Source organism: Apus apus, chromosome 2 (genome assembly GCF_020740795.1).
Source record: "Apus apus isolate bApuApu2 chromosome 2, bApuApu2.pri.cur, whole genome shotgun sequence".
Taxonomy (NCBI): Eukaryota; Metazoa; Chordata; class Aves; order Apodiformes; family Apodidae; genus Apus; species Apus apus.
The window spans coordinates 42290669-42316709 of record NC_067283.1 but is presented as its reverse complement, the minus strand read 5'-3'; the positions used below and the strand labels follow the sequence as shown (position 1 = coordinate 42316709).

The window sequence follows — 26041 nt, the reverse complement described above, 5'->3', positions numbered from 1 at the left end:
GCATGGAGGCTGATAGATGGATTTAGACAGATTGGGGACATGGGGAAAGATAATACAATACTGTGTAGAGCAATGGTTGGTAGAAAATATTAAAGGTGCAGTGTTCAGATAGTAGAAGGGGAATGTACAACACATGGGACTATACTATAGCTATTATGAGCTAATAGTATAGTTGAAATAAACAGCTGAAAGAAGGAGGGTGTCACATAAATAGTAAGTCTTAATAGCTAGGAGCCTTTTTTTGTCCTCTGTGTACATCGGTAAGTAAGGCAGCAGAAGCTTGTCTCAGAACTCAGTGGCTAAGTGTCTCTGAGCCACTCTTGTGCATACATCCTTCCTCCAGCAGGGCTGAAAGTTGGTAGAACCAGCCCTTTTGCTGCTCCAGGGGTCCCACAGGAGATGGCTATGGCAAAAGACACTGTGCTGTGAAACCACCTTCATGTGTTGAGAGTTGGAGGAGATCTGGTAGTGCATGGAGTAATCGTAAGGTTTAAATTAGGCTTAAATTGAGAGTCCTCTTTTTTGCTTCCTGATCAGAACACAGACACTCAATGCTGAGGCCTTATCCCAGAAGCTGGATAAAGAGATTCCCCTTGGGTAATAATCTCAAGTTAAATATTTGTAGCTCTGCAACTTCTATGAGGCAGGCATTGAAAGCAGAGGTCATCCGTATTTAGGAAGCTGGATAACAGTTAAGTAAGTATCTGCTCACAGGCAATTGTAGAGTTAAGAAGAGCAAAAGGAAATTTGATATAGCTACAACATGTTTTACACTGGTGATCCGTGTAACGATGGGGAAATGCATGGAAAAGCAAGATTCCAGACAACTGAGTTGATGATATGATTCATACACTGACTTTTTAGCTCAGCATTCAGCCTGGTTATAATGAGAATCATCTGAGGGAAGTAAAATAACAGCAGTGTGAAGCTTGCAGGAGGGCAGTAGTGTGTAGCCATGCTAGCTGTGGAGAGTCAAATGCTCTGTAGCACGTTGGAGAGATGGAAGTTGTGTCACGTACTAGATGGGATGTTTAGTTTGATTTGGTTTTGTGTTTGTGTTTTTTTTGAGGAATCCAATGCAAGTCTGACTTTTGTTCTCAATTGCTCTGACACAGCTGCATGTATATACTTGCAAGCATGTAGTATGCACATGCAAATAATGTGTATACTTAAAAAAATGGATCTGTGCCTGAACATATAGCCAGCTTGGCAGCAGTGCACCGAAGGGATTTGTATGCACTGGATTTATAAAAACTGGCTCTGAATGTATGAAAGGAAGTAGTGTCAAGAGAGCAAAAGCACACCCTTATTATGGTGTTAGCACGTATTGTCACAAATGTTCTTAGTTAAAGATGGCTCTTTCTCAAACAGGATCAGAACTGCAAGCCTCACATTGTCTCATTCCATGCATCTTAAGTTTTTGAGCTCAGAGAACTTAACATATGATAGGATAATGAGGGAAAAGTATCTGTGGAATTAATGCTAGTCTGAAGTTCCATTTCAAGTTAATGTCAGATGAAGCCAGATGAAACTCCACCCCAAAGGCAGAGTTTTCTCATTATCAGTATGTGTGTGTGGGACCAGTGGGATGCTCCTGGGACCAAATGAGTCCTTGTATAGAAAATCAGTCATATGTCCCCACAATTTCAGTGAAAATTGTCCAGATAATTGCCCAGAGAAGATTTTAAAGCAGTAGGAATTCAGTACAGTGTCAGATGGTGGCTGAATTTGGGTGTCCTCAAGATCCAGGGGCTTCTTCCTTTTCCAGCCCAATAGATAGGAGGTCATTGTGGTTTCCTGTCCCCAGGTCCATTGACTAAACACAATAGGTTCACACATGCACACAAATACACACACAAAATGCAATATACACACAGCTGGCTGCACAGATCAATACAGTGAGCTGTCTCTTTACTGGCAGCCTCATAAACACATACAATGGTCATACAGATATTAAAAGTATGAACCACCCAATTCTCTTTAGCTGATAAGGATTGAAATGGGGGGTAAATATATGCACATTATGGTCTCTCTGTTAGCTAGTTTTAGATATTGACTCTGTCTGGCTGCTGGCACCTTGGTCTCAAACAAAGACTCAGTACTCAGACCTGTAATCCCGCTATCTGGCTCTTCTATCTTGAAGTTCATTAGTGTTCACACATCCACAAATAAGAAAGAAATAATAAGAGTATAGGATAGTTTGTTTTGATAAATTACAGGTAGGTAAATATTACAGGTAGATAAATTCAGATAGGTAAATGTACCAACCTGTAACAGACCTACAAGCTGTTTGTGTCTGACTGCCCTGTTTATCTTTTCCCTCTCTTTTTCGCACACTTGCTCCTCCCCAATCCACCTTGACCTACCCAATCCACCTCTCTCTGTCCATACTTTTGGTCCTTCACCTAAGGATACCATAATACATTTTCTACAGTCTGAGAATATTCTCTTCTGTATCCCACAGTAAGTACTGTACCCTTCCCCTGCCACTCATGTGAGAGTTTTTCTTTTATTTCTCTTAGTGGGTTTCACATGAGGGGCAAGTGTCCTCCTTTGATAGTCAGAAGAGTAGTCAATGCGACATTCTCTGTCAAAGTACTAGGGTTCATCTGCCCATTGTTGCTTATCTGATTCTTGCTGGGTCTTTGTGTTCTCCACGGTTAGCCTTTAATCACAGCACTTAATGGACAGCTACCATGTTAGTCACTGGAGGAGCGTTTGGTTTCCCCTGATTCTTCTTGTACTCTGGGTATCATCCTTCTGTACTGTGACCAACATCCAGATGTGGGGCCTATCCAGCAGTTCCATAGCCTAGAAAGAGCAGAGGAACATCGATTTGGGATATTTTTTATTTGAAATAAACTGTCTGCATACTTGTCATCTTACCTTGCTTTAGCCATTTATAACTTAGGCAGAGGTCTTCCACTGAAGCCCACAGAGGAAAGAAGCTTTTCCAAACTGAGCCTGTCTGCCTTAGATTCCTACCCTAGCATGAGGTGAATCACTCTGTGGAGGTGCCTAATTTTCTGTTATTTGTAGTCAAAGCCCAGATGACTAGTTTAAGCTAGATATCCAGATTTGAGGCTGCAAAAATGATGGCAGTTGAATCCAACTTTCTACATTTTACCTTCAGTGCTGGAGGCCACGTTTCTGGATAACACAAGATGTACAGTTTAATGCACTTAATATTTGCTCTCAAGCTATTGCTCCTTTTATCTATAAAATTCTTACAGAATTAAGCAATTACTGTCTGTAAACAATGCAGGTCCTGATGGAAAAATACTTTCAAGGATCAATAGAAGTCAAAATATGGAGCTGAAACTCGAGAACTGTAGTCTGTATTACTGACACCTGTGGCATAAAGAAGGAACAACAAAGGTTTGATTTTCTGTGATCCCTCGTGTCCTTGCTATGTCTTCACCAAGAGTGAAGTTACCACCAGTGGCCAGCCCTATATGTGTGTGTGAGTGCAGTCCTTTCAGAAGGAAACTGCTTCAACCCAAATGCAGCGAGTGTGTGCATTCTGCAAGAGTATTTGTAAGACAAATTTGCACTAAAAATAATCTGTCCTGGTCACTAACCTACTGATGAAAAAAGGGCAATGTCTAAATTTGGCACAGAGCTGTGGTCAAGATCTTGGTCATTATTTCCATTCTATGTGCCTCAGGTCCTTCCAGAGATTAAGACAGAGGTGATAGTATTTCTTCTTATCTATGAAATACATTGAAATGTGGGGATGGAAAGCACTGTAACACTCCAAAAATGAAGGATTTTTTTGCTTACACTTAGGAGTATGACTCCATTTTCTTTTCCCTTTCTCTTTTTCCTGACAGGAGCTACTTACTGATTTGTGTCCCTGCTCCTTACCTGCCTAGTGGATGTGGCTTTAGAAGTATCAGGATTTTAAGACAAATGAAATAGTTAAAAAATCATGTAGCTCAGAGCTTTTGATTCCTTAGCTGTTCTAGTCCTGGCAGAAGAATGGAAGGAAGGTTTACAGCAGCATGAAGGAAAAGAACTCAATGAAATCTGCAATAATATAGTAATGGTAGAGAAAAATAAGTATTTCTATGCCCAGGTATTTAATTTCATTGGAAATTATATTATTTTATTATCAAAGCACAGCAATTATGACCCATGCAATACTAATGAATATTGGCAACAAGGCCCATGAGGACACACAATCTGATTAGCTTTAATAGGATGGATTTAATAATACATTGGATTAACATCTGTGGGAACCAAACATCAAGATTTATTGTTCTCTGAATAAGTATTGACCTCTTGCACTCAGGTTAATAAATCCTAAGCTTGCCTCCACTTAAATGAATATCTACTTATTACATTAGCACTCTTCTGTTTCCCATCACCAACTTCAGTAGGAGTAGGGGGAGCTGCACTTCCTGCTGCATCAAACACTTATTTCAGAAATTGCAAAAAAACATTGAATTTGCAAATAGAGGGGAAAAAAGGTTGGTGTCTAAACTCTTTCTACTTTTTTTCCACATAAAACTGCCCTTCCTTATTGTTGCTTGAGAATTAGAAATTTCAGAAACATTCAAAAAAGATCAATTAATAGTAATGCCATAGAAAAAGTGTGTAGCTTGTATCACCTTCTCAGTTAAGCAGTCTTTATACTTTGTGTAATGTTGTGAGTGGTGACAGAAATGTTCGTGGATGTGAGTGGGAGAAAATCCTGCTCCATCTTATGTACTGAGATACGAAGTTTTCTCTAGGACTTCAGGTTTAGTTTTGTGCTTCAGATATTGAAGCACAGATTCCTTTCTAACTGTAGGCATCTCGAGAGGATTGAGATGGAAGATATTTTTTCTTTCATGCCAGCAAAGGAAGAATTTCTTGTACATTCCAAAGAGCCACTATGGTCAGAAGTATCTACAAGTCTTACAACATTTCTGAGAAGAGTTCCTCTAAAAGCAGTAGAAAATGCTTGAGATTGAAATCCATTCAGTGGATATCGAGACCTTCCTTTCAAATTTAATACAGTTATCAGGAAACGTGTTAGTCTAACACTACTGCAGGTGAATTCAGCTATAAAACTCCTTGTGACTTCAATGACAGATTTCTGTGGGTGAGTGTTGATCGATGTAGATAATCTTTTCCAGAGCCACTGATCAATCGGAGACTTCATAATTTTTGTAGGATGATAATTTGTATTTATTGAATTCTGGGGAACCTTTTCAATAAAGCAAGTGAAATCTAGCAGACTTTAATGGAGGTGTTTTATACAGTAGATTGTAACTGCTTTCAGAGATCAAAAGATTGTTCTTGTTCTCTCTTCTGAAAACTTACATATGCTGGTGCAGAAGCCAAACAAATATATGCAAGTATTTCACAGTTTTTCACCCTGGATTCCTTTTCTTTTAATTGTACTTTTTTTAAAAAAAAATTTAATGTGATTTATAGGTAGCTGTGGCACGAAGAAATTGTGGCATTTGCCATGGTCCAGAGTGAACACCAGGTTAGACTGTTGAAAGAACAAGGTTTCAGAGCAATTTGGTGTACAGGATTAGAAGATTTAATCTGTGCCTCTGAATGCTGAACCACATCCGTAGAGGTGTAGAGTAGGCATGTGGTTAGCAATTTTTTTATTCCATGTATTCCTTTTGAGTTAAGTATATTTTTTCAAGTCTCTGTAAGACAGATGCCAAATTTTGAGCCCAGTGTGCCATTTTCCTTCCATCTGTCCTTAAATTATCCAGGGATTGACTGTGGTCTATTTCCATTTAGCTAAAACTTCTCTTAATCATAATTAATTATATTTTTGTTCTTTAGTTTGCAAACATTTGTAGGTGCAAACCATTATTTCACTTCCCACACTTTCAGACTGCAAGAAAATGTGCACATTTTGAAACGCCAGAGGTCCTGCCTTTCTCTCTGTTTCCTGATTGTGCATCCATTTAAGCACAAAGGTTTGTAATGTATGTTGCATTTCAATTGTGGGAAAAAAAAAAACAAAAAAGAAGAAAACATGCTCACTGGGGATGAGGAGAGGAGATAGGCTGAACTGGAATGAACATTGTCCTTGGATAAGATGTACACGGGGAAAGTGTTTACCTTGATAGGGCTCCATGTGCAAAGGTTTGGTGGCCTTTATTTCATGTCCAGATGAGTCTTGGGTAGGCAAAACAATTTTGATAACTGGCTGTTATTGGCCCTATAATTCACTGGGGGGAGGGGCAAAGGGGAGAATTTTCTTGGTTAAACTGGGTGATGAGATCAGACAGCAGCCTTGCTTTCATGGTAGCAGTCTGGGCCATGGTAGACATCACCTCCTCATCCACCCCAAGAGAATGTAAGCAGCCTCTGTGAAGGTCATTACGATGTTTTTAAAGAAGAAAAAAAGACACACCAAAGGTATCTAATTTTGTTGTAATACTAATTTTTCTTTAGATGTAGTTAAAGAATATGAACAAAGTCACATTAGTGTTATTTAATCTTTACTGTAACACAATTAAAGAAGAAGGTGCTACCTTATGCCAGGAGCTGACTTGTGCAAGTAGTAAGATCTTAACAGCTGGGAAACATTCCACATTTCCAAAGTGACATTCCTCCTTCTGCTCCAGAAGCGTGTAGAGTTTCTAAACTTGTGTCACCAGATAGTGTAATCTTCCTGTTGTAAAATGCTCCTCCCAGCCTCAGGCATTCACACTGCACTGTGATTTCTTTTCTGCCCCATGGAGTAGAACAGAAGTTCATCCCTATGCATACAAGCTTTTTTTTTTTCTTAGTTACTCTTCCTTTCAAGATAACAAGCTACCCTTTCATCCTTGATGGAGAAGGGGAGCTTGTCTTTGGCAGGGTTGAAAGACTGCAACCTAAAATAGGTTTTGCTAAAATAGGACCTTAATGAAATGTTGCACAGAAGAACCTTGTGTACCCTATGAAAGCTTTTATAATAATTGTTTTTATAAAACCAGTAGCACTCAACTCTTAAAGTTGGATTCATAACATTGTGTGCTAGTCTTTGAAGTTTTCTTAATGCCTATACTTTCCACGTGGCTTGTTAAGAAGACCTTGGTAAAGCATCACAGAAATGTGAGAAGAATAGTAAGATATCTGTGTGAATTATCTTGAAAAAAAGTGCTCTGACAGAAGAAGACATGGGACTGTGCAACTGGAAAACAGTGTTGTTCAGCAATGTACATTTTAGCTGTAAGTAAAAATATACATGAGCTTCTTTAAGTGCTGATTCTGCTCTGGGTGCTGTCTGTTCTGCCTCCTTTTCAGAAGCAAATACCATTAGTGTAAAAGCCTTTGTCTGAAGGCTATTATTTTGTTGTGTAAATGACTGGCTAAATAAGTCACTTAAGGCAATAAAAATCCAAAGCCAGCCTGCCATCTTCTATTAGTCAGGTCATTTTCAGTGATTTGTGGGGTTCATCAATGTGTCTTCTGGCAAAAAGTATCAGGTGAGAAGATGTTGTGCAAAATATGACAGCACAGACACATTGCACAGCCTGGAGTTGAAGGTGCATGGAAAATGTCGGTATCGGGACAAAAATACAGCAGCATCTGTTCTCCTTTGATATGTTGTTCTGAATGTGGAAGTGGTTACTGCTGTTTTGACAAATGTGCTTATTTCTCCTTTTGTTGCCTAGTGTGGCACGAGGGGAACACTGGCGCAATAGTGTACAGCAATAATTTATTAGTGGTTTAGGAATGTGGGCCCAGAACAAATTCTAGACAAAAGAAAAACATGTTTGGGTTTTACAGAGTGCCTTGGCTACAGGAACAAAGCTGTGATTGGGTGTGCAAATATTTGGTATTTCGATTGTCCCGGTTGGGGTGATAGCTGACAAATGGTCTGCGTTTGTTTTTAATTATCACCAAAAGGGAAAATGCCTGTTGTTTTAAAGCCAGCAACTGATGTTGCAGCACAAGGCAAGAAAAGATATTTAACAGCAGAGGATATACTTTCTCAGCAATATAATATGTTGAAAGCACTATTACTTCCAAATATTTATAGTGTTTAGCTCGTTTTGTGATTGCAACCAACCAGGGAAACCTGTGTTTTGTTCACTTGTATTGCATCCAATGATTGATTTTTAAAATGCCAGCTACTGTTCTTACTTAATACTGACTGGTATCATTGATATCAAAGCTGTCTTCTGCACTCACACTGGGTAATGCAGCTAGGCTATGACAGATGTTTGTGAGACTTATTTGGCACAGAAATTATTTAATATGTATCATACTAGCATACAGGGCACCCATGAGGTATGAGGGCTGACTACAGTAGATGTATGAAGACACAGATACTTGACTGCCCTGAAGGGCTGTATGCCTCCTTTGAAGGGAAAATGAACCTGTTGCCCAAAGGAGATGGAGTGATTTGTCCAAACCATCTCTGGCAGGGTTAGGGACCAGTCCTATTTGTTGAGTCTGCATCCAGGGCTTGAATCATTCTGCTATCATTTAAGCAAAATAAGAAACAAAATTGCAATGACCCACTGAAATTAATAGCCCGTATGTAAAAGTTTAAAATTGTGTCAAAATACTTCACTGAGTTAGATGGGGTTTTAAAAAATTTTTTTGTGGTAATTACTGTACAATAGTTGCTTTCTTATAAATATACATTAATCCAAACCAGTAATTTCTTGCAGGAAGCATAACTTGTCAGATTTCAAATACCAAGTAAGTTGCCTTTTAAGCAACAATCAAGAACTTCCAAATGAGTATTTGCCCCTTCTAGGGTAGCCAAAAGAGATTTTTGTGGTCAGATGAAAGAGTCTGTTCTGTATAAACTTCTCTTCCATTGCAAGGAATAATTGAGGCAAGAACACAAGATGTCTTTTCCATTTTTGTGAAATTGTGAGAATGTGATCTTCTCATTTTGTTAAAAGGGCGACTTTTTTTGTCTTCTAGCTACAAATCTTCAGACAATTTCCAGTGCAGTATTCAGTACCTCAGAAAGTTTCATCAAGGCTGTATGTGAGGAAAATAAATAGTGAGAGCTGCTAAAATGCTCCTGTCCTTCCAACACTGTCTAGCCTGCCTTTGTGGATCCCTAGAAAGGTTGTTGGTTTATCACAAGTGTGGCTTTCCTAGTAAAAGCTGAAGGCTGCTTGCAAGCTACCACCTGAAGCAGGCACATAAGGAGGAAATGTAGATAATTATGTTCTGCTTCCATTGAAGTCCCTGGCAATTTTGAAATGAATTACAGGAGAAGCAGAATGGGGTCCAGTCACTGTAAGTCACTGCTGCCAGCAGCTGGAATAGCACTTCAGCTTTATGTTGCATAGATGCTCAGTGACCTGGGAACTCTCCAAAAGATTTGGGAAAATGTTTGTGATAGTGGCTTCCAGTATCAACACCATTTTTTATAGGCATTCTGACTTTGTAGTACTTGCTGGGCTAGCACGTTTAGAGTCATCCAGACTCTGCTTGCATGAGATTTCCAGCCAAATTTTGCCGACAGAACGGGCAGTCTCCTGAATTTTCTCATACTTTCTGTCTTTTCTGGGAGCCAAATATTCTAGAGATGTTTCAGTTAAGCAGTGTCAGCACTTTTGATCCCACATATTTATGGTTGGGAAATAACACTTTTTTTTTGGTTTGGACATTGGATTAAGACACTTGAAGCAATTCTTGGTTTTAGTTGACTAGAAAGATTTTTATTTTTTTTTCATGTGAGCTAAAATGAAGTAATTGGCCTGGTTTTGGTTTCCTCATTCCTTTTCTACTAGCTGCAATAAAAATGGGTCAAGTTCCAACTGAATGTAAGTTTTAACTGAAAACTGTGTATCAAAATAAATACTTAACAAGCTTCTGTTTTAAAAATTTAGAAAAACTAAAAACTTTTCTGGTTTCTTTATTTTCTGGCTAATGCTGTCTTTTCACTTGAGCTAATTCTCAAATTCACATTGTTTTTGTTTTCCCTGAAGCAACATATTTTCATGAATTCACCACTTAGCAGAGTATTTTTCACCCAGCATTGTTATCAATTTACAATTCAACCCTGTTGCCTTAGTGTTTAAATACAAAATTTACATGATGTTGCTTTTAAAGACTATAGCCTCTAATCTTCAGTTTGGAAAAGTTGCGATATTTCAACGTCTGGTATGACTAGACTAATGCAATTAGAGTCTGTGAGAATGATGGCAGTGCAGGTAGCATTCAGGTAGCAGAGGAGCAGTGTCAGAGGCCTAGAAAGTAATTTGTGATTGGACAGTTTGAAAATGCTGGATTAGGTCCAAAATGAGATTCTTTACAGAATAAGGGAAGGCATGGCGAAAGAAATTTACAACCAAGGTTGGACATGGTCTTCCATTATCAGCAAGCTATTCTGCAGTTGTCCAACCTGAGCTTTCTTGCACTTGCAGCATATCTGTTAATTGCTGTTGTCAGAGACAACATTAGAGCCAAAAAGTAAGAGGCTAATTAAAACTAGTAGGTGCTTATTTCTGTATTTCAGCAAGAAGAACAAAGTAGTATGTTTATTGGGAAATTCTGCTTCTCCTTAGGACAACTTATTTGTCTATCCATACCCAGCAGCATTAGGGCAGTCGGTTTCGGGGGCTCGATGGATTTACCTCACATGAACAAAAGAGCTACATTACTCTTTTCTGTCCTTGCAATCAGAAAGAATCAGCTATTTTGGACTAAATATAGGACTTGAGAGCTAAGCACCCCATTATCTTATCATGTTTTCTTTTGGGTTTTAAATTTTTTTTTTGTAATTAAAATAAACATATTCTAATAACAAATATCTATATTGTTCAACAGGAGGCACCTTACAGTCAATTAATTCTAAAGCATAATGCTTTGCCGTGACTAATGGGGTGGGAACACCATAGGTTTAACAGAGCTGCTCTGGAGATTTCACTTTACACAAGAAAACTGTTCTTAAGAACCAGGCTTACACAGCTTGACCACTACGAGAATGGTTTTGGAGGCCTTGCTAGCTGGAAAAAGAAATTACCTTGAAGAGGTATTTCATAAAGTCTTCTAAAAGGATTTCAAGTGTCCAGACTTGGGAACTAGCTCTTGGAGACAGTAGGTACATGCTTCTCGTGCTGAGGAAGTGCTCAGCTCTATAGATCAGCCAGTCTTTAGTGGCAGTTGCTCTTAACAGTAAGAAAAGTATGACGTGCTCTTTGTAGGTCTGCATGGGAGACTGAGATGCACCTGTCAGTCCTCAGGCAAAGCAGTTCCCTGAACATCTGGCTGCAAAGCGCAAGAGCAGCTCTGCTGCAGGATGGCCTTCCATGCACTGCACCTCCTCCCCCACCTTCCTAGATGGAGGAAGGGCATGTCTGATAGCTAATACGCTGCTCTTGTGAGCTTTTGAAATAATAATCTCCAGGATGGATCAGCAGGGGATGCCAGCGGTGGGGAGGAAGAGGTGAAGGGAGCAAAGGACAGAAGAGGACTTTGGTTTTAGGATACATTGCACTTAAAATTCTGAGACTAATTTACTGATGGGTCACACAAAGAATTAGATTTACAATTTGGAATCAGTTCCGTAGTAAAATAATTGGACTGGTGAAGCAATCTCACTCTTGCTAAATTACTTTCTGAGGAGCCTATCCTGAATGGAGCTGTGCAGCTCTTTCTGATATCTGAGTGTCCTCAGGTCTCATTGACTTCAGCGGGAATTAAAGTCATCGAACTCTTCACTAGGCAATTATTTCCTTTTAGGTCTAATTTTCTACTGCAAAGTGGTAGCTGCTTTTGCTTTCGGTGAGCAGTCATACCCTGTGCTCCTCAAGTCCATGCCTTAGCATGCATCATTCAGTGTGTTTTCTGTGGGACCTGTACTTTAGTATTTGTGCATGCATTCACTTCCTACTGCTTTCTGTGGATAGGATCTCTGATAGTTTTGTTACACTGACTGCATCACATTAGCAAATAGAACATGCAAAATACTTGATGAGAAATATCTGCAAAAATAATCCTGTCAAATGCCTACAAGGCAGCTTTATGTTTTGTTTAGTTTCTTTTAAGTAGGGAGTGTTTGTTTTGCCTTCAAAAAGGAATGGATGCACTTCAAATTAAGATGACAGTTTCATTAGCATGGAGGATGAGCGAGATAGTACATGAGATAATGCAACTGAGATTTTTCTACCTTTCATTTCTGTAAGAGAAGACCTATAGAAATGCAGTATCCATTTGCAGTCCCCAAATTACTGATGCTCTAAAAGTTTTAGCTTTCGTGGTCTCCATTTGTGCTACTGCACATTTTGGGATGATGGATTGTGGAGCACAGGATGCTGAGATGAAGAGAATCAATAGTGTGATACAAAAGATAACTCTGATGGAATGTCAATAAAAGCTAAAAGTTGTCATAGGGATTTGAATCTTAAAGAAGAACTTGAGGAAGTATGTTAAGAGGAATTTGGTTTTCCTATTGCACTTATAGTGTCTTTATTACATAAGCAGAAGTTGCTTGGGGGCTCTTGTCCAGTACAGGGGTGGAGAAATTTTTTCATTTCTGTATGTGTACAGTGCCTAGCACAACGCCTCCTGGGCATGATATCTTCTCAGCATTGTCACAGTGTCATTGCTATTTTAGCCTAGAGCTGGCATGAATAAAAATGCTGCTAAAGGGTTCAACATATGCAAACTATAGGTCAAGTAGGAGAGTTTTTGTCATGCCAAAGTTATTCACTGTTCAAGAGAATGTATGTTGCAGATTCAGACACTGGAGTGCATAACCTGGAGTGTTCCATACCAAGAGTTTTTCTACTTGACTTTACCACTGGTGAATTGTGGAAGAACAGTTACAAAGCCCAGGATTTGCTCCTGGGTTAGCACAACACAGTACTGCATTCAGCTATTCGCTAGGATGCAGTTGGGAATGTTTGGTCTGAAGGAGAGAGGATTGTAACATTTCTGAGAGTGAAGAAAGTTGTCTCATGCAAAATAGCTGCCATGTCTATCCAAGCAGAACTCAAATGCTTTGTGGATTTGTCATGTTGTTTTGTTGTTTGTGGTTTTTTTGTTTGTTTGTTTTTTTCCTTGAGTATGGACTAAATGAGGTTAGTCTGATGTAATTCTGAGCTATAAAACAAGAAAACTGAGGAATCCTTGAGTCATTTGCTAGGCAGAGAGAGACCCAGGTGGGTTATGGTATAGGTATATATTTGATTACTTCTGTCTCTAAATGATGTACTTATTGCAGATACACAGCAAAATTGTGTTTTCATTGGTACCTTTCATTAGTATCTTTATGTAGGAGGCACACCTGGAGCTCTACATTAGATTTTATGGAAAAAGGTGCTATTGATTGTGACTAGAGGTATCACAGTATGCTTCTTAACATTTCTGTTGTAATTCTGAGTGTTCCCGTCCTCATTATTATCTTCTTGTTTCCCAAATGTTTATCAGAACTACTTCCACAACTTATTTATTTTTTTTTTTGCTTGTAACACCATACAAACCCCCAAAATTCTGATTGCACATTGTATTCTGAAAGGATATTCATTGCTTGTGTGTGCATAATTCATACTGCTGTCACACTGAATTTTAATTAGAATTCTGACTGTATCACTCTCATAGTTTAAAAAGCAAACACTGAATAAACCACATAGCATTGTCACTAAGATAAACCAAAATCAGAGAGGTAAATTAAGCTAGACCATAAACATTCCTCCTCTGAATTCAATGCATATTTTGAAACAATGGTAATGTAGGCACGTACCACTAAAGAAATATGGGAAAAACTAGGTTGGTAGTGTTGAAAACCTGGATTGTTTCTATCTGTATGGGGCTTGCTGACTAAAATGTGCCATGTAAAAATAAAGCTATTAAGGCAAGGTTGGCATAATAATTTTTCTTTTGCAGATCAGGTGGTAGTTCTGGCAGTAACATTTAGAGCTCAAATAAATGAATGCAGAAACCAAGGTTAGGTCATACATCTATTTGTTTAGTTAAAAGTCAAACTGTCCCAAAAGGAAGAAAAGGAATGCACTGTTCTGAAGTACATTAATGTTATTAGTAATATATTAAAATGCAACACATTTTAAAAAAATACTTGTTCTATCAAAATACTTATTTATGTTGAATTCTGTCTTCCAATTAATAGAGCAGTTAATTCAGCAATGCATTTAAGCTTAAGACTGGTTTCAAACATGAGAACACTGAACTGCTCACATGCTTAAAGTTAAGCAGAAGATTATTTGGACAAGGTTAATAGCCCTACTGGGATGAGATCAGGTGTTCAGCCATAAGGATCTGACTGCCATTCTTACTCATAGTTGTTTGTTGGTGTTTTTTTCTGCAATGAGACACTTGTGAGATTTTGTTCCATTCAACACAAGAGTGGTGTAGCCAAATGCTACTTACACCTTAAATCTAAGAGAGGAAACCTTAAGCTTCAAGATCAGTCCTTCTCCCTTAATATTGCATCACACTGATTTACTTTGGCAGCTTAAGTTTCACAAGGATTCACTGGAGATTGTGCTCTAGGAAGAGCTACTTTGCAGATGTGGAAAACATGTGGAGAAGGGCCATCAAGGGCAAGCAGTCAAACCCTGCCTTTTAGCAGCTGCAGATGATGTTCTTCCTGAGTTCAGATCTTCGATCTGGGTCAGGAACACTAGAGACCTTAATCCAGGCTTTCGCATTGCACAGATGAAAGCCACAAATGGCAGGCTTTTGAGGATTTTAGATCTTGCCCTCATTCTGCCAGGAGTCCCAGAACCTGAGGGTCTCTGTATACTCACTGCAGGTCTGAACTTTAATGTTCCTTGGGGCAGGCAAGGGGTGCCAAACTCAGCCACTCAAAAAAAATGTCATGAGCCACAAAATACAGTTCCTGCCCTAATCTGCTCTATTTCTGTGTGTGACATCAACCCTTTCTTGTCTCTGCTTTCAGGTTGCTCCTATAATTAAAGAAAGGATGATGAAGAAGGGCAGCATGATGCTTGGGTACCAGCCTCACCAGGGCAAAGTCAACTTCTTTCGCCAGGTGGTGATCAGCCCGCAAGTTAGTCGAGAGGACATGGACTTCTTGCTGGATGAAATTGAACTTCTTGCTAAGGACTTGTAGCTGTAGCCCCACAACACCAAGCGCTGCTCACACATGCTATTTATGGAGAGAAAGAATGGCAGCAGTGTCCTGGTGCTATTTTGTGAAAGGTAGTAAAAAGACAGACATATAGTTTGGAAACTTTCATTTTACAGAGTGATGTTGAGAGCTTTGCAGGTAGAACAGCCCTTCACAGGAAAGTATTTGCTGATGGGGCTGAGAGTGGCAAGGGCAGGTTGGTGCTTGCAGCACCCCTGCTGCCATTCTGGGAAGTGCTTCCTTGAGAAGAGGAACACTTCTGAAAATGGTGTCTATGTCCCTGGGAGGGCAGGGTACCTGTGCACAGTGTAGCTCCAACTGGTCACTTACGTATGCAGGAAATACTCCTCTGAAGTTATGTTTAGGAGTGGATTTAGCTCAGTGAGCTTTGAAATGCTAGTGAACACTGTCTACTCAGACAATATTTTAGTTTAGTATGTGTTTAACGGTAGAGGCCTAGTTGGTAATTACACTGGTAAGACTGGAAATTGTGAACTTGTAGGAAGCGTTCCTTAAGCCTTTAACTAGGTAGATTACCCAGGTTTTCCACCATGACCACAGTCAGCATAGAGTTGTGCAGTTGCCATCCTGGGAGGTTTTCACGACCCATCTGCCCAAGGCCCCAAGCGACCAATATTGATCCTGCTTTGAGCATATGGTTCTAGAAGACCTTCTGAGGTCTCTTCCAGCCTAACTGGTCTTGAGATGCTATGAAATGCAATTATTTGGCCTAATCAGTGTTCGCCAATGTTGCTCTCCCAAAATATCACCACCGCTTTAGCAGAGCTGAGAATACTGGAATAGCACTTAGAACTTCTTCCTTTTTTGTTAACAGGAGCTATCTGTCATTTCTCCTGAACTCTCAGGTGAACTCCTGTTCACCTCCCTCTGTTTTTAAACCATAAGATTTATTTAGTAGCTTTTAGATGCACTTTATAACAGAGTAAAAATAAATGTATCTACCTGAAAAAAAAAAAAAATATATTTATGCATGGTAACTATATATTTAGAGTATAGCAAAATAACTTATTTGTCCTTGTCTGTATTTTCCTGCAGATTTGAGATAACTCAATGTTATGTTATCAGTATATAATTTATATTTTGGCACTAAGATTAAGGTGGTGGTGATCAGTGAAACTTGCCTGTGGTTTTAGGATATGAACGGTCTGAGTATTTTTGGTCAATCTTAAAGTGCAAAATTAAATGCTAAGCTTGATGTTTGTGTTAAGAATTACAGTTTACTTTTGTTTTGGTCTATAAAATTATCCATTTTATAAAGGTAGAAATTGATTTATTGGGGTGAAGTTCTTGCAGCAAACTGATGGAAATAATAATGTCTTTCACCTTGTAACCAATGCTACTTAACTTTAATTCTTTGATAATTACATTTTGTATTTGAGGTGGCACTGACCAATGTGAACCTTTCTGCTATATTTTCTTTCCTGCTGAAAGCTTTCTTTAAGCACACTGCTTTCTTGCTTCGTTTCCTACATTGTACTAGGATTCAACATGGCGTGACATTCCTACTTCCAGTCTCCAGGATGATGATATGGAAATTTTAACAAAGTCATGATACCTAAGGAGGTCACACTATTAGAGCAGTAGATAGGAGCAAGAGGCACCCTGCAGCAACTGGCAGATGTCTTTAACAGTCCTGGAAGAGAATGTTCATGTGCTATCATAGTGAGTCACCAGCCTTTAAGCCCAAACTGACATTGATATTAACATAAGAATGAATATAATGATGTGGTCCCTGGATTTGGCTCTGTAATACACACTTTATCATTTACTATCTTGTGCTTCTGGCCATACCAGCTTGGAAAGTGCTTCACTAATTTCAGGGCCCATAAAGCTTGTGTAGCCTCCCAGCCACTCCTGCTGGAGTGCAGGGTATGCAGGGGGTGCTGGATGGATGGGATGACTTTGCTGTTCCTTCTTGAGTTAGCTAGGACTGTTACCTCTTCTCCATCTCTTTTTTGACTTTGAAGGGAAAGACAGAATACAGTGTGAGAATGTTTTGATTATGGGTTAGATTCTTGGCTAACACTTGATTTTTGATTGAAGGGAGGCTATGTCACCTCCTGTCAGCTAAGAATTTGGTCTGTGGTGTTTTGTGACACTGCTACTGTCAACAAAGTGTTACTGCCTTGTTTCTTATCATGTTGTTAGTGCATTTCTGTTTCCAACTACTGTGACACTTATGGCATGTGTCAGACTGGAGTAACCTGTTCCTTTTTGTAGCAGTTGTGCCTACTGTGTTTTTACATGAGAGCACAATGGAACTTCTTTAGTGTTTGCAGAAAATAGGTCTCCAAGCAACACATGCACTAATTTCCTCAAAGGTATAGATCCAGGGTGATGTGAGTACCTTATCTCATCTCTATATATTTTCTGTTACTGCTGACCGTTTACCATGTCCCAGGTGCACAGTATGATGGTCTCACTTCAGGACTAATGCAATGTTCTCATAGTTGCCTGTTTAGAACTAGTATGTACAAAATGTCCTTTTTGTAGCTGGTGATTTTAATAAAAAGTGAAGTAAATTGCACCCTTATAAATACTGGTTGTATTTGTCATTTGTCAATCTAAAAATGCAGAGAGATATATAAAAAGAAGATATGCACAAGCTCTCCAGATGGAGGAACAACAAACTACCAGCTTTAAAATTTGAAACCTAATCTAACCTTGCTTCAGGATGTGGTTTATCTGTGTGCTGTGCCCATATCATCTTTAATAAACATATTGGATGAAAATGTGTCACAATTCATCCTTCTCCTCCTTTCAAATGCAGAGGTTAAATTGTTTTATCAGAAATTTGATTTTTCTTTATTTATTTACTATTCTAGGTAGATGAGATTGTCCCCTGAGCTCCCCTCTCCAAGCTTCTGAGAACTGCCATCTCTCTGAATGATAAACCAAATTCTGGAACTGATGAGGTACAGGTATAAATCAGTGTAGAAGTTGATCTGCTGGCTGTTTCAGTCTTTGTAATTCCTTGCGTCTACTTTTAATAATATTTTTTAATACAGATCTTTAGGAAAGGAAGTACTTACACAGCAGGCATGCCAAGGCATGTTTTACTTTCATTTTTATGGGTGCATCTTGTAAGAACTTTGGACATTTTGTGCTGGGTCCATGTGCAGAATCACTCACAAATCATCATGGCTGCATCAAGTAGTCCTGGTCTCAGGACTTGGAATATGCTTTTCTGTGATAGATTAATACAAATCAATAGAGTCTGGTTATGTATTCTTTCAGTGCTTCTAAGGTTCTCTGACTTGAATGGAAGCTCTTGCTGGATAAGGTCCTGAGTTTTATCACTGGGATCTTTTATTTCAACACCAGCAGTTTGGCATTTGGAACATGTCAGTTATCTATTGAAGATTCATGCCTAGAGATTCAGTTTTATCTTTATTTTTGGGGGCTGAATTGAAGTGTATTTTCATTTCTATCTTCAACGATGCATTAAGATGCTTTTCAAATACCATTTGACCCTTAAAAGGTGAGTAATGTCCTTTAAGAGAAGCCTTGTAGAACTGGTGGAGTTACATGTCCAGAATGCCTCTAAAAACCTGTTATGTGCCTGAGGCTTCCTTATACATGCAAATCGCAGCATTAGTTCATGCTCATACAATTTTTACTTTCAAATCCTTGGGTAGTGTGATGGGTCTTACCAAACTGATGCAAAAGGTTGAAGCAGAGGAGAATAATAATTCAGAAGTATTAAATACTAAGTTTACTTTGTCCTGTTCTGTCACAGATGAGCTCTGTGACACCAGACAAAGGTAAGCTGAAAGTGTCATTTGAGTCCCCCATTTTCAACAGCACCAAATCTGCCCAGCCTCTCTTCCCTGCTGGCTACTTCCATGGGCTTTCAACTGGTGAGTGAAGGGTGTTCATCCTGAAAACCACTTGTAGGTCAGGCCACTCTCATGGCTGCCCTCATTCCTGTGGCATAATTGGTAAAAGCTGATAAATGGTTTGAGCTTATAAGCACTGTGTGTAGGACAGTAACATCTAAATATTGCTACTGTTACATCCCAAAATAATGCAAAATAATTGAACACATTCATTATGTCTTGATTGCACGTGCTAATTGCAGGTTAGATGCAATCAAGGCAGCACTGCCTGGCAAATGCTCTGTGCAAGCCATGAGAAACCCTGGTGGAGGGGATTCCTTTCTTTAAATTAAATCTATTCTCTCACAATTACATGGTTTTGCTTCTGATGTACAATTAGATGTTATTACTCTAATTCTGTAACCACACAATAATCAATGAAAAATTACTTCGAGAAGCAAAACAAAACAAGGAAATTTGCACAGCAAGAGGTACAACAAAGAGAATGGCGAAGATTTTGAGGCAAACCCAGAGAAGGAAACAATGGTCAGGTGAATGATTGATCTCTGCTGAATCTGGTGTGTGTGAGTGCACGACCTAGATGCACTCCAGGAGTGGAGAGGTGAAGCAATACCCAGCATGGTGTCATCAGAGAACCTGCATATACCCTGACACTGAGCAATCTGCCTCAACGTAGCATGGTCCATCAATTGATCCTAGAGAAGCTCTTTTGGAAGGCAGGATGCTTTGTGCTACAGTAATGACTTTTGTATATATCAGGGTAATCTTTTTTTTTTTTTCCAAAGCAGTCTCAATAATAAAAGTGTTACTGAAAGGGTTATCTTGCAAAAGTCCAACAGTGATGATCACTTTAGGCCTTTGTAACTCAGGCATAACTGAAGTACAACTGATCACATTTTTAAAAATCATTAGAAGAAAAATCCAGTAAAACCTTTGTTTTATAAGGGACAAATAATCATGTGCAAGGAACCTAAAATTTCTCTTTTTGTGAAAAGGTGCACTCTGGCTTTAGAAAAATTGTTGAAGGAGTCACTACCAGGAGACAGCAGTGAGTGAAAAATAGTCTTAGAAGAGGAAGATGGTGCTAGGCTAACCAGAGAGCTTTCTGGGGGAAAAATACATTTTTTATAAATACATATATTTTCTAGACTGGACTCTGAAAGTATTTGATGTGGTATCATTTGGGAAGACCTACATAAGATGGGAAGCAGGATGGATGATGTAAGGTGGGTAGGATTATCTAGTGAAAGATGAAATGGAGTGATGGAGAAAGGAAGGTATCACTCAAGTGCTGGTATTGACTCTGGGCTAATCTAACTTCATACTGCCATCACTAGCCCTTTCAGAAAAATCAGACATATGTTCATGAAATTTGCTGATGAAGCTGTGTTGGAAGCTTTGGAGCTTGACATACATGAAGAACAAGGTTAATTTAAAAGCTTGTGGGAGGGGAGACTTATTCAAACGACATGCAAAATATTTGGGGTCTTGCAGAAAGCTGCAAGAACTTTTTGTTTAGAGGTAGGGTGTACTAAACCTTGGAAAACAGAAAAGTGGGGGGGATAAGTATTATGATGGCATAGATAGCAGTGTATGAGCTAAGCCTAAATGACATATAAATAAAGTTAACCAGCCAATAAATTTGGTGGTAAACATCAGAGCAGATCTAGCCTCCCATCGGGAGCATGGCAGCAAGGAAGAACCCCAGCTGGGCAGCAGTCTCAGTGGCTGGTCCAAGGCCTCTATCCTTGATGTCAGTTGTCTCAAGCTGCAAGCAGTGAACAGTGAGAACATTACGGGGTGTTACAGACCCAAAGAGCAGTGCTGCCTGGTCGTGTGCTCAATATACTGGTGTGTCCTCTGGTAACCAACTTGAGCAGTACGAAAGATGGCTCTTCCAAAGAGCACTCCTGGACATCTTGTATGTGACAGAGGAGGGAATTGGAACAAAAACTTCTTGGGATTTTTTTAGAAAAAAGTGATTTCTCATAAAATGTTGCTTTGTTCCAGGCAGTCTCCTGTGAAAACACTTGATTTCAATGGATTTTAGGGAAATATATGCAGACCTGTATAATTTCTTGTCATCCTGCCTAAATAGTGATGGGAATGTGTTTTTGTGCTGTGTACCCCATGATGACACTGGTGTGTTTGAGGCATCCAAGCTGAACAATGTGGAGCTCAGGGTGACATGAAAAGTGTACTTCCCTGACTCTGAGCCCCACAGCTGAGCAGTGATTCCTTACTCTTGTTCTTTGCTAAGGTTAAAAATGGAGTCGGGAGCACGCAAACCACTTTTAAGCTGTGTGGCTTCAGAGTGCTGAGTTTCCAGGCTTCATTTTTTTATTCTGAAGCAATTCAAATGTCTGGGTTTTTTTGTATGTTATTTTCCATGACAAATATCAATGTTCTATGATGAGTTATGAAAGAGGATGTCCTGACCCATGCCTCAGCATATTTTGCATTTTCCCAAAGAATAATGTTTCCAGCTTCTTGACCACCGTGATCTCAGACCTTTGGAGACACAGACTGAACACAAAATGGCAACCTCTGTGGCCAGAAAGGATCTCAAGATGTTATCAAGACTACACAATCTCCAACCCAAGGTAGGATCAGTTATATGAGAGAACCAGTGTCTAACCTTTGCCTAGTCTATAATTAATGAATTCTGAATTACAGGTATTCCTCTCATGTCTCCTCAAAGGCCATATTTCTAAGTTGTATAATTATTCTGTTCCCCAAAACAAGACACACCAGTCCTCTGGAAGCTTGTCAGGGTTTAAAAGAGAGGCAGGATTACTTTGTACAACTCTCAGCTACCACTGATGCTTATACCTCACAGAGTGATGTTCACCTTTTGTAACAGCAAGACGCTATTGACTTGTTAGGCTTGTGGTCCACATGGAGCCCTAGAGCTTCTTTGGACAAATGCTCGACATGGTTTTCCCCTATTAGATATCTGTATGCTTAATTACTCCTCTGTAAGTGTTCCCCCTAGAGAGGATCATGGGTTTTTTTCATCAAGAACATCTTAGGCATATGGTTTAACTTTAGGTAGTACTGCAAGGAGCAGGGAGTCAGGCATGATGATCCTTATGGGTCCTTTCCAACCTGAGATATTCTATGACTTAATCAATATATCAAAACCAATTTGAATTGTCAGTCTGTCCTGCAGCACGAGCAGCCTCTCACAGCATGATATAGTTTGTAGGTTTAATAAGCATATATTTAAACCCATCACCTAGGCTGTTATTTAACATATTGAATATGGGCTAGACCTCAATCACTTTCAAACTGCACTCAACAACTCCAAGGAACTTAGGGATCTACATTGTAACTATTATATCTTTTAAGCTAGCTTTGCACTCACTCTGTACTTCAATTTAGGCAGCATTTCCCTAATTTCTTAATAGTAATATCACTTGATGTGATGTCAAAAGCCTTTCTAAGCTCAAGCCACATGGTATCTACTGCATCTTCTCCATTTTACAAAAGCTACTGCCACGTAGGACAAAAAAACCCCATACGATTAATCCATATTGACTACTACCTATCCTCTCATTATTTTTCCAGTTGCTTTCTAATAGTTTAATTCCACCCTTCTACCTTGTGCTTTCCTGAGATCCAGGGACCCAGCTCCTCTTGCTCCCTTTCTAACAGCAAGTACCACCTCTGCCCCTTTGGCAACACAGGAGCAAGTTGTGTGACTCCATGAATCCTTTCTGGGCTATGTTGCAGCTCAGAGAAACTGGTCCTCAAGTAGTTGAACCTCAGGTTGGCTGGGATGGAATGGAGGCTGGAGGGTGCTGAAAGGTCTATGGTGGCCGTGGGCCTGGGTGCTGACTCTGCTGGAAAGCAGGAGTTTGGGAAGGGAGGGGCAGATGAGCATCGAAATCTCGCCTCAGTACAGAGTCATGATGTGCATTTGGGTTTGGAGTTGGACAAGTACTCCCCTGTGAGGATGACTTTAATCCAGGTCTGTCAGACTGAAACAATGCAACATAGCTAAGCATTTTCCACCCTGTTTTTATCCCATCCTTGTTTGAGAATTAATCTTTCATTATCTAATTGTACCTAGAGAGAAGACTGATACAACCCCATGTACTACACATTTTGGCCTCTCCAGATGCCCTTCTCTTCAGTTGTGCAGTTCTTCCTGAAAGGATCTTTTTTCTGGTTTTGTCCTTGTTTTTGTTTTGAATTATTCTCTTCATTAAGAATACCCTTAGTATTTAGTTTGCTGGGTTTCTTTAGAACTGAAAGACAAAGACATTGCTCTGGTCTTGGAGTACTGAGCTTAATGAGACAATCATGTAAGAGATATTTGCATACGACATTTAAAAAAAAAAAAAAAAAGAGCTCCTCCTCACTCCCAATTAAGAGCTGTTCCCCCACAATTATTGTATTAATGAAAGCAGTACATGCAGCTCATAATACCTTTAATTTAATTTTAATTACTCCTGGAAGACAATTAACACAATTATTTAAAAATGCAATTCTTACCATAAAGCATAGCAAAATGGAGTCACAAGCACACACAAGTTATTAATCAGCCTTTAACATCCTCAAGTTAATAACTTTATTACAGCCAAGAAATGTGGCTCAAGCAAGAAATGTGTTGATTTGACCGTGAGAGGATTCACCCACCCTACGGCAGTCACACATTTCAATTGCTAATGCATCAGTCTCATGTATGGAAAAAGGAGATGAAAAAGATGAACATCATCATTTGAACTGTCTCACCCTGTATCCAAAGCTTGTTTCATGCATTTGTCCATGACATAAACTTCTATCTCTTCTATAAGCTAATATGATTGATTTTGCACATCAGGGCAAGTAGTGCGAAAATGCAGTGCTCCAGCCTAGGCAACCCACGTGGCAATCAAGACTCACCAAAGATTGTCAAAATTCTTACTGGAAAGTGTGAAAGCAAAAATTATTTTTTAAAAATCCATTGATTTCTCTCTCTTGGATTTTTGAACCTGAAGGTGTCCCTGCTGGGGGGTGAGGGAGGTGTGGAACTGGATGATCTTTAAGGTCCTTCCAACCTAAACCATTCTGTGATTCTATGATTAGCAGCAATGTGAAGACATGTAAATACAAGAACAACCACCCTTCAAGCTAGTCTATGGTCCCTCTCCGTAGGTCGGTGTGAAAAGCACATTACACTAAAAATCTGCTTATAATCCATAGATGTAATAGGTCAAATCGCTGAAGTCAGACCTCTTGACCTCAGTAGTGTTACAGTCTCACTAAATATCTCTTAATGCAAGACCATGAAGGTACACTGAGTGGGATTCATCTCTCTAAGCTTCAGCTGTCTGACCATTCGTTGCCTGTGCTTGGGCTCCCTGTGGCACCCTGGGCAGCCCCGCTCCCCCTGCAAAGGGCCTGTCCTGCCTGAGGAGCCAGCCTCAGGCCAAGCTGCTGTGTGATGAAGATGGCAAGACTCTACTGCATCACTTGCTTGCTTGTGGGTGAGTATTACTGAACATTGAGAAGCAAACCTTCTTCTGCCCAAATGTTTTCCTCTAGAGCTAATAAAACCAAATCAGACTCTTCCCCAGATCAGGAATGAATTTTGTCTGGTTGTGTGTCATGGCTATAATAAACAGTTTATACTTGTGCAAAGGCTGTGTTTAAGTATGGCTGAATCCTGTTTAGTTTACTATGATTAACCTAAACAATTTATAAATGGATGAAGTAAGTTAATTTAAATTCTTTCTTCCATTTCCTATGGCTTTGTTAAGATTAGATTCTTAAAGCAACCATTCCAGAAATTATTTCAAGACAAGAAAATGAATGTTAACATGCCTGCATTAAAATCAAATGGCTTTCCTTCCTCTCCACCTCCTCTTCATTAATAAGGCATACAAGTCCTTTCCAGAACTACTCAGGATAAACAACTGAATGCTTAATGGGAGATGCCATTAATGTCTTAAAACAGGGGAGCATTTTGTGCCATTCAAAGCATTACAAGAAAAACTTCAGTCTAATCCCCTGCAAGTTACTTCTTCAAACTCCTTCTCAGTGGTGAGGCTGGAGTGTTGGTGATGTTGTCATGTTACAGAAATATTGCTCCTGCCTCTCACACGGGGATTAGATGAGCAAAAGGACTTGTAGCCAAAGCATGTAAGCAAGTCTGTGTAGAAGTGTACAAGGCTTAACAACTAAAAAAATTAAAAGTCCTGATATGAGATTCATGTCCTGTTCAAAACCTTTTAGCCAATTAAAGATATGGCCTACTTTCTTCTGCCTCTAGGAACACTGAATGGCTGATGGAAAGAAAGTATCTCAGTTGAAGAGAATCGGTACCCTGTTTAAGGAAGTCAGTAGGTAAAGACCAACCTCCAAGAGCTAAACATTTGCAGCCACAGACAGATGTTTATCTCAGGTGAGGTTTATACTGTCTTCTGTTTGAGAACTAGAAAGACAGCTTCTAGCTTCAAGCCAAAGCAGGAATTAAATACAATCAATACATTCTATAAACATTTTCTAGGCTTAAATGGTCTCCCACAAGGCTGAAGTGTGAAGATCCTGGTTTATTTCTAACAGAAGGAAGTCTGTTTCTGGAGCTCTTTGTGAGAGATGGAAAGTACCAGGTTTGGGCTTTGTCTTGGGGGGTTGTGGTGTGGAGATCTGCTTCCACAGCTCTGATAACATGTCCTGCATCCCATGTTGGTTTAGATCATCCTAAATAAAGCACTTCTCTAAACCCTGCATGCAGCCAGCTGGTGGCTGAGGTGCTCTGCAAAAACAGGGACATTTCAAAGGTGACTGAACTGACACTATAGAACCTCCCCCCTCTCCTCTTCCCCCTGCCTCTCCCCCCCCCCCCCCCCATAGTTGTAAATGCTCTAGGGGTGTTTTCTTTCATGGCTCAGGGGGTGGGATTCATGGAAGGGGACCGAGGGTATGGGGGGAAGCACATGCTGAGAGTTGAGGGCAAAGCAAGGCGGTTATGTGAGGTGTTTGTGACATCAAACTGGTGGAAGTGTCACCCTGTGAGTGCCAGGAGGGGATGATGTGGGTGTCCTCTCTTTGAGAAAACTAAGGCGAGTGCCCTGGTCTGGGGATCCTCACTCAACCACTCATGCTGGATCACAATGCTGGCAAGCCTGGCCTGAGATCTGCCTACCACCTATGTGCAAGC

At 39.7% G+C, this 26041-nt stretch overlaps 1 protein-coding gene across 2 annotated transcripts in view; it reads left to right on the top strand.

Annotated features, from left to right (window-relative positions):
- GADL1 (glutamate decarboxylase like 1) overlaps positions 1–17589 on the top strand; it is an 84482-nt gene extending 66893 nt beyond the window's left edge. For both annotated transcript variants that reach the window (XM_051612904.1, XM_051612905.1), the window contains one exon: positions 14840–17589. In XM_051612904.1, coding sequence (XP_051468864.1) covers positions 14840–15013 — 174 coding nt within the window. In that variant the 3' untranslated portion in view covers positions 15014–17589. The remainder of the gene's footprint in view (positions 1–14839) is intronic.
- The last annotated feature ends 8452 nt before the right edge of the window (positions 17590–26041 follow it).